This window comes from Pollicipes pollicipes, unplaced genomic scaffold (assembly GCF_011947565.3).
Source record: "Pollicipes pollicipes isolate AB1234 unplaced genomic scaffold, Ppol_2.1 Scaffold_4740;HRSCAF=5597_pilon_pilon_pilon, whole genome shotgun sequence".
Taxonomy (NCBI): Eukaryota; Metazoa; Arthropoda; class Thecostraca; order Pollicipedomorpha; family Pollicipedidae; genus Pollicipes; species Pollicipes pollicipes.
In genome coordinates, this window is record NW_023596545.1 from 34,036,192 (window position 1) to 34,049,182 (window position 12,991).

The 12,991-nt window shown below is 62.7% G+C and overlaps 1 protein-coding gene across 1 annotated transcript in view; it reads right to left on the reverse strand.

The window, feature by feature from the left end:
- Positions 1–1,776: 1,776 nt before the first annotated feature.
- Positions 1,777–12,991, reverse strand: part of LOC119098430 (high affinity cationic amino acid transporter 1) — a 47,153-nt gene continuing 35,938 nt past the window's right edge. Inside the window, exons 9-14 of the mRNA XM_037221347.1 lie at positions 12,521–12,623; positions 10,601–10,651; positions 7,746–7,945; positions 6,867–7,033; positions 6,281–6,389; positions 1,777–2,010 (exon numbers count right to left, since the gene is read on the reverse strand). Of these exons, the coding sequence (XP_037077242.1) occupies positions 1,865–2,010; positions 6,281–6,389; positions 6,867–7,033; positions 7,746–7,945; positions 10,601–10,651; positions 12,521–12,623 (776 nt within the window). The 3' untranslated portion in view covers positions 1,777–1,864. The remainder of the gene's footprint in view (positions 2,011–6,280; positions 6,390–6,866; positions 7,034–7,745; positions 7,946–10,600; positions 10,652–12,520; positions 12,624–12,991) is intronic.

Consider the following 12,991-nt stretch of genomic DNA (forward strand, 5'->3'; position numbering starts at 1 on the left):
ATTTTAACAAAATCCTTCTGAAAAGGATCTCCAGTGGCGAAGACGGCATGGCAGGTGCAGAAGCCACCGCACAAACTTCTGAGGAAATTAACCCAATTTCAACATTTTGCTTTTGCAATATGCTCGTTCCAGCAGTTTTGCCACAACAACTTTTCTCATCAGTCTGCACCCATGGCAACGACATGGGACACGTAAATCTAACATCTCACTACGTGAGGACAAAAAAATCTGAGATTATTCTGAAATAATTACAAAAGTCCGGGCAGTGCTTTCCCGAACTAGACACATATTTGGTCCCACTGAAGTTGTGCCCTCCGCTTTACCACGTGCATCACGTGCGTGCAGGGCGCAGCCGTCCGTGGAGCTCAGACCGGTGACGCGAGACATCCTGCAGGTCCGGTGACGCGACACATCCTGCAGGCGCGGTGACGCGAAACATCCTGCAGGCCCAGTGACGCGAAACATCCTGCAGGTCCGGTGACGCGACACATCCTGCAGGCCCGGTGACGCGAAACATCCTGCAGGCCCGGTGACGCGAGACATCCCGCAGGCCCGGTGACGCGAAACATCCTGCGGGTCACACGTCCACTACAGCTGTCGACAGATGATCCGCGCCCTTCGACAGTCGTCGATGTCGAACCAGGAGAATGTTTGCCCTCTGCCCCTCCTACAGACTGGGCAGTACGGTTGCTGAGAACATCTGCGGCAACGCGGGAAGTGGTAGGTCGTGGCGCCTGTCCATTGCGTCCCATTTTGGGGTTCATAAGATAAGCGTTCCTGGAAAGAAACCAAACAGTGTTTTTGGGCGTTTACGGCATTCTGCCAAATCTACCGCAGGCAACATGTAATAGTTTCATGTAAAATTCATCTTACGTACGCGGACCAACATGGCAATGCAAGCCGTCAACCCTTTGCACATAGGTACGACCCCATAATAGTATACAATGATGCGGCGTAAACCAGCCACCAAGACCTCGAATGGTCAAGCCACCAGCATAAGTTATGATGTGTCGCGCAATGACCTGGTGTCGTGTCGTGCCATTAGCTATCTGTTGGAAAAATACATGACATCTCCAGGAAGTCTAACGTTCGTAGCACACGCTTGATTGCAGGATCTGCTAGACCTGCGGTATATGACGCTGCCCGACCCTTCAAACGTTAGGGAACGCCAGGCAGTCATGATTCTGGAATGTGCGGACCGACCAAATGTCGGAACAACCGCGCTGGCCCTTTCGAAACAAATGCAAATGGTCAGGAAGACGTGTACCCCATCCATCAGCCACCTGGGGCCGAGCTGTAAACTAACTTCCCCACGTTTTGTTGCGTCTATGGTCAGAGACGCGTGAATGCTCTCTGCCTACCGGGGGTCCCGGCCGCCGCGGAGGCGCCTTCTGGACACGACAGGCGCTACCAGCAGGCCGTGCGACCACGCGCGACAGCCCGCGCCTGACAGCTACACAGCACAGGTCACAACCATCGACCGACGCAGAGCGGCACAGGCGGAACAGACGGCACAGGGCGGCACAGACGGCACAGGCAGCACAGACGGCACGCTCTGCCGGCGCGGCAGTGGGCGAGCCGGCCGCCGGCGCCGGGCGAGCCGGCTGGTTACAGCAACCGTTTCTCAGGACCCGCGGCTGGTCACCGGAGTACGTCCCAGCCTCAGTACTAGAGGTACTGTCCAGCCTCCGGTACGAGAGGTACCGTCCAGCTTCCAGTACTAGAGGTACCAGACCCACCTCCGGTACCAGAGGTACAGACCAGCCTCCAGTACTAGAGGTACCGACCAGCCTCCGGTGCTGTGGGCACCGATCAGCCTCCGGTGCTGCGGGTACCAATCGGTCTCCGGTGCGGGAGGTACCGATCAGTCCACCAGCTTGCGCCGCTCGGAGTGATCCGAGTACTCAGAGCCGTCGTCCGAGTGGAGCGGTTCTAGCGGCGTGGCCTCCTCCAGCGACTGCAGGCCCGCCTCGGAGTGGTGGTAGCCGTAGCCGAAGTACAAGCAGAACCCTGCCGGCAGACCGGCACGGTGAGGTGGATACGGCGCTCCCTCCAGCAGACGCTGAGCACCGCGGGCTGAAGGCGACTGATCGCCGTCGCCAACCTATGTCCCGCAAAATATCGCCCAACAACGCGGCAGGGTTGTCGACATACAGCCACAGCGTGTGGTCTTCGAAGGTCGATGTTTTCGTCACGCTGTAAATGGCGTCATTCAATAGCGACAACGCAGTTGCATTGATCCATGCCCAATATTCAAAACGGGTAACACAACACGGAAATAAACAATGTGATAGATCCTGGACTGTTCACTTCGCAGCGTTGTCTCTAATAAAAAAATCAAAACTCACCTTGTTTGTGCCCGCGCCGGAAGTCGAAAAATGGTCTCCGAGATAAGCAATAGTTCATGATGGAAGACACAGCTAAATGATGGTGGTCTGGGCCTCATGGCACGACATATGTACAGCTAACGCGCGACAAGGAGGAAAATGAACCACACGCAGGCGTGATCCAAAAAGGTGGCCGACGAACGGTCCTTAAGTCGCGAGTTTCGCCTGGCACCGGACAGGAATCCAATTTGACTGCTCCCGTTTCCATTGAAAGCAAGTGGACGGCAATCGTGAGTGAAAGACTCGCTCAGTTCGGAACTTATGCCCACTACACAGCCAGCAAGCAAGACACCGCCAGCGTTCGTCCTGTGTATTTCGTCTCACGTCTCACGAGTGGCACTGCAAGGAATCTCCCCGAATGAACTGACGGGCGTTCTCCGTCACTGTTTCAGCGCGGCACTTGCAGTGCCCATATCGGCCAGCACGGCAGCTGCGCGAGCCGGACCGGGCAGCGCGACAGGCACGAGCGCCGCCCGTCGCTGCAGGCCGTGTCGGCCGCCACCGCCAACATTTACAGCGGTGCTTCGCAGGAACTGGAGTATTTGGATGCCGGGCAAACACATGCGCATGGATGGGTCCTCTGCCACCTCTCCAGATTTGTAATAAACACGTTGTAAATTACTGCACGGGATGCTTGACATGGGATGCCTGGACCTGAGTGGCGCAAACATGCTGAACTTGTCGCTTGGACACGCGCGGAGTGTCCATGAACGCGCGGTGATCACCCCAACGATGCGACAGGGACTCGTCAGACGTGCTAATCAATCAACATAAAACCGAAGTCAACACTATCGGGAACAGGCCAGATAGCCAGCCATGTCTTACACGATGTCGCTCACATAAATTATTGCATGATCGCCCAGTGGATAATCTCGTTACCGAATGCAGCATTGCCAACCGCACGCAAGAAAACTTGCACGTCACAAAAACGTAACTGCGGTTGAATATACCGATAGACGCATGCAGTAGTGCATTCCATGCGGTGAGAGAAGCAGCGCCCAAGGACATCTTATCATGCCATGCGCTGACCCAACCGAGTCTAAGCCTCCACCACCGCCGCCGCCCTCAGGCCGCCAGAATCCGCCACCGCCCACCGCATCGTCACCACTTGCCCTCGACGCGCGCCGCCATCCTTCATTTCTTATCGAAGCGCGCCATCAAACTCGGCCACGTCGGACGTGGCGGCTGGCTTCTTGCGGCTGCGCACGCGGTGCATCCCGTCCCCGAGGTGGTCCACGGCCGGCGGCGACGGCGGCGACGCGCCGTCTGCGCCGGCCGCCGGCTCGCCGGCCGAACTCGGTTGCTGGCGCTCGGCCTGACGGCGGGCTGGCGCCACCGGCGGCTCCGCCGGCTCCTCCGAGGCGGTCGTCTCGTCGCCGGAGCCCTCGTCATCCTCGCCGGAACCATCTGTGACGCGGCGCGTCGCCTTCTCGACCGCCTGCTTGATGATCTGGTCCAGCGTGTCCTTCATGCTCGGCTCCTGCGGCGCCCGGACCAAATGCACCTTCGGCTTAGCGCCGATAGGTGGCTCCGCCGACGAGGAGCTCGTCTCGGCCGCGGCCGGACCAGCAGCCAGGGGCTGCTCGTCCGATCCTTCGTCGGACGGCGAGTCGTCGCCGCCGGGTCCCGACTGCGCGGCGCGGATCTCGTCCAGCACCGTGTTCATGGCTCGGCGCACCCCGACCGGCGGCTCGCCCAGCGGCTCGGCCGGGCCGGCCGACCGCTCGCTGCGCGGGCTGGAGCTCTCGTCCGGCTCGTCCGAGTGCTCGCTCGCCTCCTCGGTCGGCTCGTGCGAGCTGGTGGACGGCTGCCGCTCGTCGGCGCTGGCCTCGTCGGCCGGCCCGTCGTCCACGCGCGCCAGCACGGTGAGCACCTCGTCCTGGACGGCGCGCAAGGCGCGGCTCACCTCGTCGTCGGGCGCGGCCGGCTCGTCCTCGCGCTCCGAGTCGGTGCCGTCGTCGTTCACCGGGATGATGACGAACTTGGCGCCGATGCGCCTGGCCAGCGGACTGTCGGGCGACTTCGGCGGGATGTTGGTGAAGCTGGAGTCGGACTTGAGGCGCTGCAGGACGTGCCGCGTCGGCGAGGTGCGCCGCGGCAGCGCTAGCGGTGCCAGCGGCGGACGCTCGCGCCGGCCACCGGTCGGCGTGTTGGGCGGCGTGCGGCTACTGCTCAGGCTGCCGCTGACGGCGGCGTGCAGCGCCATCACCGTCTCCAGAGCCCCCTGCTGCTCCTCAGGCGTCAGCGGCCGCTGCGGCTGCGCTTCGGCGGGCGGCGGAGGCGGCGGCGCCGGTCGGCTGCCATCGCGCGCGCGCTGCTCGTCAGCCAGCGCGGCGCCCCTGCCCAGGTCGGTCCAGCCGCGTGTGAAGCAATCGCAGACGGCACCGTGCAGCGCCACCACGACCTCCTCCGCCGCCGCCATCTCCTCCGCCGTTAGGCCACTACTCCCGGCGGGCGGCGGTTTGGCAGGGGGCGCCACCTCACCGGACTCCTCCGGAGCCTCCGGCGCGTCTCCACCGGGCCCGAGCTGAGCGAGCACGCCCTCGTGCAGGCGCTCTGTCGGAGCGAGCGTTGAGGCCAGCTGCGGATCGTCGGCGGCCAGCGCCTCCTCCGACGGCAGCACCGCCGGGCCAGCGCCGGGGCTGCTGTAGGGCTCCGCGTGCTCGTCCGGAGCCTGCTGGCCGAGCTGCGGGTCCGTTGCGGTGTCAGCCAGCAGCGCGTGCACGCTCGACTCCGGCTCGGCCGGCGGCGCCTCCGAGTGCACCTCGGCGCTCACCCGGATGGGCCGGGCGGCGCCGTCAGTCGGCGCACCCAGGCAGCGACAAATGGCCACGTGGCTCTGCGCGTCGCGCTCCGCCCAGTGGCGCGCCGGCTCGCCGTGGTCGTCGGCGGCCGGCGGCGGCGCCCGGTAGCCCACCTGCGCCCGGCCCTCGTCCACCTGGCGCTGCGCCATGCCCAGCTGGCGGCCACGGCCCGAATCGCGCCAGTCGGAGCGCAGCGTGGCCGCGATGACACTGTGCAGGCCGCGCTGCTGCTGCGCCAGCCGGCTGGCCAGCAGCACCGAGCGCTCCTGCTCGTCCGTGTCGAGCGCGACCGTCCGCGTGGGCTCGTCTGCAGCGGCCGCTGGACGCTCGTCCTCGTCCGCGGGAGGAGAGGAGGGCAGCTCGTGTCCATCGCCGGACTCGCACTCCAGCTCGTTCGCGAACGGAGTGCCGTAGAACGCCTCCGCGTCCTCGGCCACCGCCTCGGCGGTCGACTCCTGCCCGTGCGCGTCGGGCCGGCCCTCGTGCCAGTGCGTGCGGAGCTCGTCCGGCGGCGCGACGGCCGAGTACAGGTGCTCGAGGTCCACGGCGTTGGCGTCGTCGGGCGGCGCCGTCTCCACCACCAGCTCGGTCGGCTCGGCGTCCGGCCCGGCGGCCGGCGCACGGCCCGCCAGCGACGGCGAGGCGTTGACGGAGCTCGGCGCCGGGGTCGCCGGCTCGATGGTGATGACCGGCACCTTGAGACCGCCGTCCATCTCAAGGTCGAGGTTCGCCGGTCGCGTCGGCCCCGTGCGCGTCCCGCGCCGCGCCACGCTGTGCCACAAGCCGTAGCCGAAGTACATGACGAAGCCTATGGGGGAGCGGGGAGGTCAGAGGCGCGGCTCGGCCTCGGCGCGCGGCCCCGGACGTGCAGAGCGGGCGGCATGCGGTGGACAGTGTTAGAGGCGCCGGTGCCAGTGCAGTTATAGGTGCCGGTGTTAGTGGCATGCCGTTAGCAGAGCAAGTCGCAGGTAGTGCGGGAGCCGACGGCCCCAAAGAGTGCGGAAGGAAAATGCACTTCAGCCGAGTAACTGAGAAGGGAACAAACGCATGCGTGATGCCATGCCGTCCGCAGGCGAGCCGCCCTCTTACCGAGCGCCATCCAGACGCCGAAGCGGACCCAGGTGGCCGAGCTCAGCTTCATCATGAGGTACACGTTGACGAAGACGCTCACCATGGGCAGCAGCGGCACCAGTGGCACCTGCCGACCCATCGCACATCAACTTCAGGTGGGGCCTCGCGCGGGGGCACTACGTCGGCGACATGGCGACGGCAGGCACCAGCCGAAGACGACATCGTGCTCAAAATTTGCGCGATGGGCCTCAGTGACGTCATATCCCGTTAAATGTTTTGTTTTTCGTCACATGACCGCCTGTTCGTTCACATTCGAATTGGTAGTCGTGAACGTATGGTTTACTTGTTACCCTGGACAGCGAACATCACAGTGAACATGAAATAGTTTCGGTCCTCCCACACATCCAACAGCGAGCGGCCAGCATGCACTGAAAGTACAAAGAAAGAGGCGAAAGGAACTAAAGCCAGGTGTACATTTAAATGCGAACACCGTACGGCCTTGGCGGCGCGCAGTCCACGAGTTCGTGCAGGACCGCGGTCGGGGGGGTCCGGCGGCCGACAGCGCCGCACACAGGTCTGCCTCAGACGGAGGCGGCACACTCACCCGGAAGAAGAGGTGCGCCTTGGACTGCGGCTGCAGCAGCACCACGCCGAAGCAGGCGAGCATGGCGGCGCCCAATATGGCGGCCAGAATGACAGCCCACGCCTCGACGGCCATCAGGGCGTCCGCCCCGTACACGATCACGAGACAGAACGCCACTGTCACCACACCTGCGTGACACCGGTGCATCGTCAGGGACACCGGCACGGGTGTGGCACCGGTCAGGGGCGCCGGCACAGGTCAGGGGCGCCGGCACAGGTCAGGGGCACCGGCACAGGTCAGGGGCACTGGCACCGGTCAGGGGCACCGGCACAGGTCAGGGACACCAGCACAGGTCAGGAGCACCGGCACAGGTCAGGGACACCGTGTACAGGTTAGGGACACCGGCACAGGTGTGGCACCGGTCAGGAGCACCGGCACAGGTTAGGGACACCGGCACAGGTGTGGCACCGGTCAGGAGCACCGGCACAGGTTAGGGACACCGGCACAGGTCAGGGACACCGGCATTGCGATCTTCGCCACATCCCTTGAAACGCGACGGGGCACCGTAGATAAAACCCACGTAACTTCGCGGCTTGTATCGGACGTAGCAAACATAGACATACAGCGGCCTGACACCGAAGAACACTCTGTATGCAGATACTGCTGGCATATGCCATGTGACCACAGTTAGAAGAAAATAACGGAAATGGTGGGAAATTAGACATCAAACCGTCACAGAAGACACCGTGTGATCATACCAGGAAACACATCACTTCACCAGGACACTGGAGAAACATACAGTACATCTGAAGGGCACGCAGAGCTAACAAATCGGACCACACTCCTCAAACGCCCCAGCGTCAGCACTACCACGGTGATCACCACCACAGCGCCACGCACCGTACGCGACGGCCACGTGGTTGACGAGCTTGGCAGAGCGGTGCGAGGGCTGACTGAGGCGCGGCCGGTTCAGCACCAGCGCCAGCAGGCCGCGCTCCGACGGCCGGGGCGGCAGCAGCCGGTCGGTGCTGGCGCCGATGGCCAGGCCGCCCGGCCCGTCCGCGTCGTGGTCCACCAGGCCCAGGCTCTCGTCCCGGTACCTGCGGCGGGGCGCGCGGCGTCACGGCGCCGACCGGCGGCGCGGGAGGGTCGCCCCGCCACGCGGGAGGGAGGACAACAGGCGCCGCGGTGTCCGGCGGCACTCGTTGCCGGACAGCGTGCGGCGACGTTCGAAACGTTGACATCCATACAACCAGTCGTGTAGACAACGGCTCGGTGAAGCCGCAGCCGCTGTAGTGAGGAGCCACGCGAGAGCCGCTGCCTGCCAGGTTCGGAGGGCCGCACTCTGTGCTTTCGGCCCGTCTCCGACCACACGTCCGCGCCCCCACCGCACGTCGTCCATGCAGTGCGACACAGTCCGTGCTCCAAGTCAGAACCGGCCACTACGCCGACGGGCCGGCAGGCGGCGTGCGGTAGTGCCCAGACCGGGGCGACGTGCGGGGCTGCTCCGGCGGCAGGTGCGGTTAGTGCCCAGATCAGGGCGATGTGCGGGGCTGCTCCGGCGGCAGATGCGGTTAGTGCCCGGACCGGGGCGGCGTGCGGGGCTGCTCCGGCGGCAGGTGCGGTTGGTGCCCAGACCAGGGCGACGTGCGGGGCTGCTCCGGCGGGCTGGTGAGATTAGTGCCCGGACCGGGGCGGCGTGCGGGGCTGCTCCGGCGGCCGGTGCGGTTAGCGGGGAGCCGGTGACGACAGGCAGGCAGCAGGCGGGGCTAGTGCGGGCGCCGGGTGCGCTCCGGCGGGCGGCAGTGCTCGGAGGCGGGATCGCTGCGGAGCTTGCCTCGCGGCACCGACCTCCAACTGCCGCAGGCCGCGGTGGGCGGCTGACACGCGACGGTGCTGACTCGCCGACATGCACGGCGCCGAAACGCAATAGCCGAGCCTTTATTCCTACCCGGGACATTTTCCTACGCGCTGCTGATTATCAAGTCACTCTCAATCCGTAGGCGGGGATGCAATCGAGGTGCATGTGCCTTGCCACTGCATGCAGCGTTGGCAAAATGTCATGCGCTGCTCTGCAGTTTGGGAACGAGGCGAATTTGCTGGTAGCCATCGCTTGGATCTCCGGTGACTATTGGCAACAAGGGAATGCTGCATACGCAGCACGCATTTTGCAAAGGCCGCGTCCGCCTGAGTGCTGTCATTTTCTAGGAGTAAATACGCCTCATCCCTGGCAGACCTAGCTGGTCCAAACCGCGACAGAAGTAGACGCATTTGCACAGGCGCGTTCAATTTATATATAATATATGAATATTGTTCCCGCCATCTGCCATCCTTCGAGGCGCACGTACAACGCGACGACGGCGCTGCAGCCTAGCTGCCGCGCAGCTTAACAAGACCGGTTTCGTCGTCTGTACTTTTAATGATTTGGCCGAGGCATGTTCTTACTGTTAACATTACAATGCAGCTTTCTCGGACAAACCACTCCAACTGCAAATATGAGGCTGATGTGATGCAACGGCATGAAGCATCGGTGAATGTATCTCTGATTAGCCTCAACAAAAATGTGATCTCTAACTCACGAAATTGCCTGTTTAGCGTCCTCAAACAGCTCCTTTTTTAACTATCAGCGATGGCATACTTTACTTCAGAAGATAAAAACAGGAGATAACAACTGGATTTGGAAGTTTACCACGTGAGAACCATTCACTGGAGCCCCCACCGTGTTAGGCACATCGTAGCGCCAACAAAGCAACTGACTCCTCGTCGGGTCGTTGATCTGCCAACCTGACTGAAAGTGGTTTGTCAACGCGGGTTTCTTGCATATTTTTGGTAGTTTGCATACTTGGTACATACACTTAACAGCTTCCAACCTGAGCGCCGATAGTAACGATGCTGGGGATTCGGTGCCGCCACCGACGTGTCTCCACCAATGGCATCAACGATTCGACATCGCTGGACACTAATTTTGCTGAGCCCAAAACCGAGGCAGCTGCAAAACCACACAATCAACGTGTCTGGGTTTTAAGCTCCGCGCAATGCTCCCATGGAAAGCCGAACAGGAAAAAAAATACAGACCGTTTCACATAAGGCGTATTTATGAACACGCAGAGAACCTCCGGCACATAGCCTGCCGTAGGGGACTGCGGAGGTCGTGACGACCCGCAGGTATGGACGAAGGACGCGGGGGTCCGGCCCGTTCTTCCAGCGCATGTCACGACTCGCCGGGGACGGCCGGCGCTCGGCGCGCATGCGCGGCGACCTTCGGAGGGGCCCGCCGCCTGCCCGACTCGACACGGTCTCCCCGGGATCTCGAGCGCGCCACTCCCGGAGCCCACCCGCCGCTGGCGTCCCGGTGTCTGACTGTCCGGCGTGGAAGAGGGCGGCAGTCAGCGGCGTGCAGTGATTCTAGTCGATCCTAGTCCCCACAGACGGCCCGTGCTCTCGTCTGCCACCAACACATCGTGCCTACTAGCCAGCCCTGGCTGCTGCTGCCGCGGCCTACGCCGGCGGCGGGGCGCCAGCCGGCGCCGTCACCGGGGGCTAGTCAGCGCGCGCGCGCCCTCCGCCGTCCCCCGCGTTAGTCATGGCACCACACGCGGCCGTCACCTGTGTCCGCGCCCGCGGCCGCCCGGGCGTGCCTGACGTGCCATCGGCGCGCGCCGGGCGCCGCCACCGTCACCTAGGGGAGGTGCGAGCGGAAGTTAGCAGGCGCCCGCCACCGAGGCCGGCGGCGCAGCCGACCGGCGAGTCCTTACAGCTGCTGCAGGAGCCGGTGACGGTTGGCCTCCGCCGGCGACGGCGCGAACCTGCAACACTGGGGACGGTCAGACCTGCGATGCTGGGGACGGTCAGGCCTGCGACACTGGGGACGGTCAGACCTGCAACACTGCGGACGATCAGCGAATCTCCCGCGGCCCACGGCTCGGTACCGCTCCAAAGGTGTCCCCTGTGCCGTGCGTCGACGCCGCGCGGCCGGCGTCACCGGGCAGACCGGGGACCCCCGTCGGTGGGTCCACAAACGCCATCCCCGCGCTGGCGTCGCGACTGGATCCCGCGTGCGTCCTCGCAACACCAGTGCAGACAGGCACACTCAGGCGCGCACGTGCACAGTACACAGAGCACTGGAACACCGGCAGCGAGCGCGGGAACGTCACAGAAGCGCCAGACGGTGCTCTGGGCTGATACAGCGGCCATATGTTCTCTACTGGTAACACGTGAGGACAGCAGCGGGTCAAACGACACCAGGCTCGAACACCAAAAGGCCACGTGCGACACCACGCATGACAGAAGATTTTAGATTTTCGGACCCTTGTGATCTCGTGATCTCGTAATCCGCATATGAATGCGATAACATCGCCGCGGTACTCCCGGCACATTAACATCACACCATTTGCCCGATTTTATTCTACTTCCAACCTGTCTAGAAATTTGTTTTCGGCTGTTCATATCGGCGGATTGTGTTTTGGACAGACTGCGGACATCGGACACCATTTCCTAATCGGTATTTGCGGACATTCATTTTCAGACGAACGTTCTGCTGCAGTTTGTTATCATTAATCGTCAAAGAGTGAAACGTCAAGTATCTGCCGATGTGAAACTTTCAAATATCCTTTTGTTCATCACCTCATCCTGATTTACCGCACGACATCGATCATCATCTGTTCCGAACTACGCCAGAAATGCTAAAGCTTTTCCCAATCACATCGCGACCGACTACAAACCACGCTGCACCGGACCCGTTCTTGACCAAGCTTACCATTTTCACTTTTGACTCGTGTTGTTTCGTCGCAGGCTGAACACACGGAAACCTCACATTGAATGCCGCATATAACCGTGTGCAATCTAAAGCTAACCACCGCTTCTTTAACACGTGCGGGTTTGTTTTTTACCGCCTCGTACCTGCCCAACTGGCTGCGTAAGTGAAGTGGCAACACAAACTAGGGGTCAGTTTGTGATGCGCGCCGACCGAATGTGTAGCGCCTTCAATAACCAGCCTATGGTACCGTCCGAAAGCCAGGTAGTGTAATGGTGGCGCTGAGAGTTCATGAGCCGGTCTCTCGCTGCCGTTCGCGAGGACCCGTCTAACGATTCTGTTCATTCTGCACCGAAGCCCACTGGGCCGCAGTGGGTAAGCACCACACTGAATGACAACCCAGGCTGCGGACTGGAGCTCTGTGTGCTTTTTCCGAAAATAAATCACAGCCTGGTGCCAGTAAATACCGCCCGGAAGCCTAACTCGAATAGGCCCTGATAATTCCCAGCGCATTCGCCCCCGCCCGGAAATAACACCAACTGCAAGCCAAGCTGACGGCACAACAGGACACCGACTGACAGCACGGCACGGTAACGGAGGGAGCGGCCGCCACTGAACACGGCCACTACTGCGGCGCGGTCCCGGAGCGGGCCAGCGGGGCGAGGCCTCCTACCGAAGCACGGCCACTACTGCGGCGCGACCCCGGAGCGGGCCAGCGGGGCGAGGCGTCCTACCGAAGCACGGCCACCTCTGCGGCGCGACCCCGGGGCGGGCCGGCGGGGCGAGGCCTCCTACCGAAGCACGGCCACTACTGCGGCGCGACCCCGGAGCGGGCCAGCGGGGCGAGGCCTCCTACCGAAGCATGGCCACCTCTGCGGCGCGGGCGGCTCCGGGGCGGGCCGGCGGGGGCGGGGCCTCTCACCGGAGCACGAGCACGCAGACGGCCACCAGGGTGTAGGCGAGCAGCGTTCCAATTGACATCATGTCCACCAGCTGGCCCAGGTCGAACAGGGCCGCCATCAGCGCTGGCCGACACAGGCAGGGGGTCGGTACGGAGTGTCGCACAGCCGTGCAGCACCGCCGCCGCCGCGGCCGCCGGACCGCGGCGTAAATACACCGGCTAATTGACGCCGAATGGTAAACGTCCGCAGCGCGTGTCGCATTGGCAGCACTACAACGCGTGCACCGCGTTCTTCCGGCATACTTCCTACTTTGAGGAAAGGTCAGACGACCCGCGGGACAGCAAAAAGACCATTCATTGCGCGAACATAGCCCCCGGGTGGAACAGCCGACGCGAACACCCTTCCACCATCATCGCTGACACGTCTGATTAAAACATGAAACGCCACTTTCACCGGCGTGGCTATTATCAACCGAACAAAAACGCCGTTAG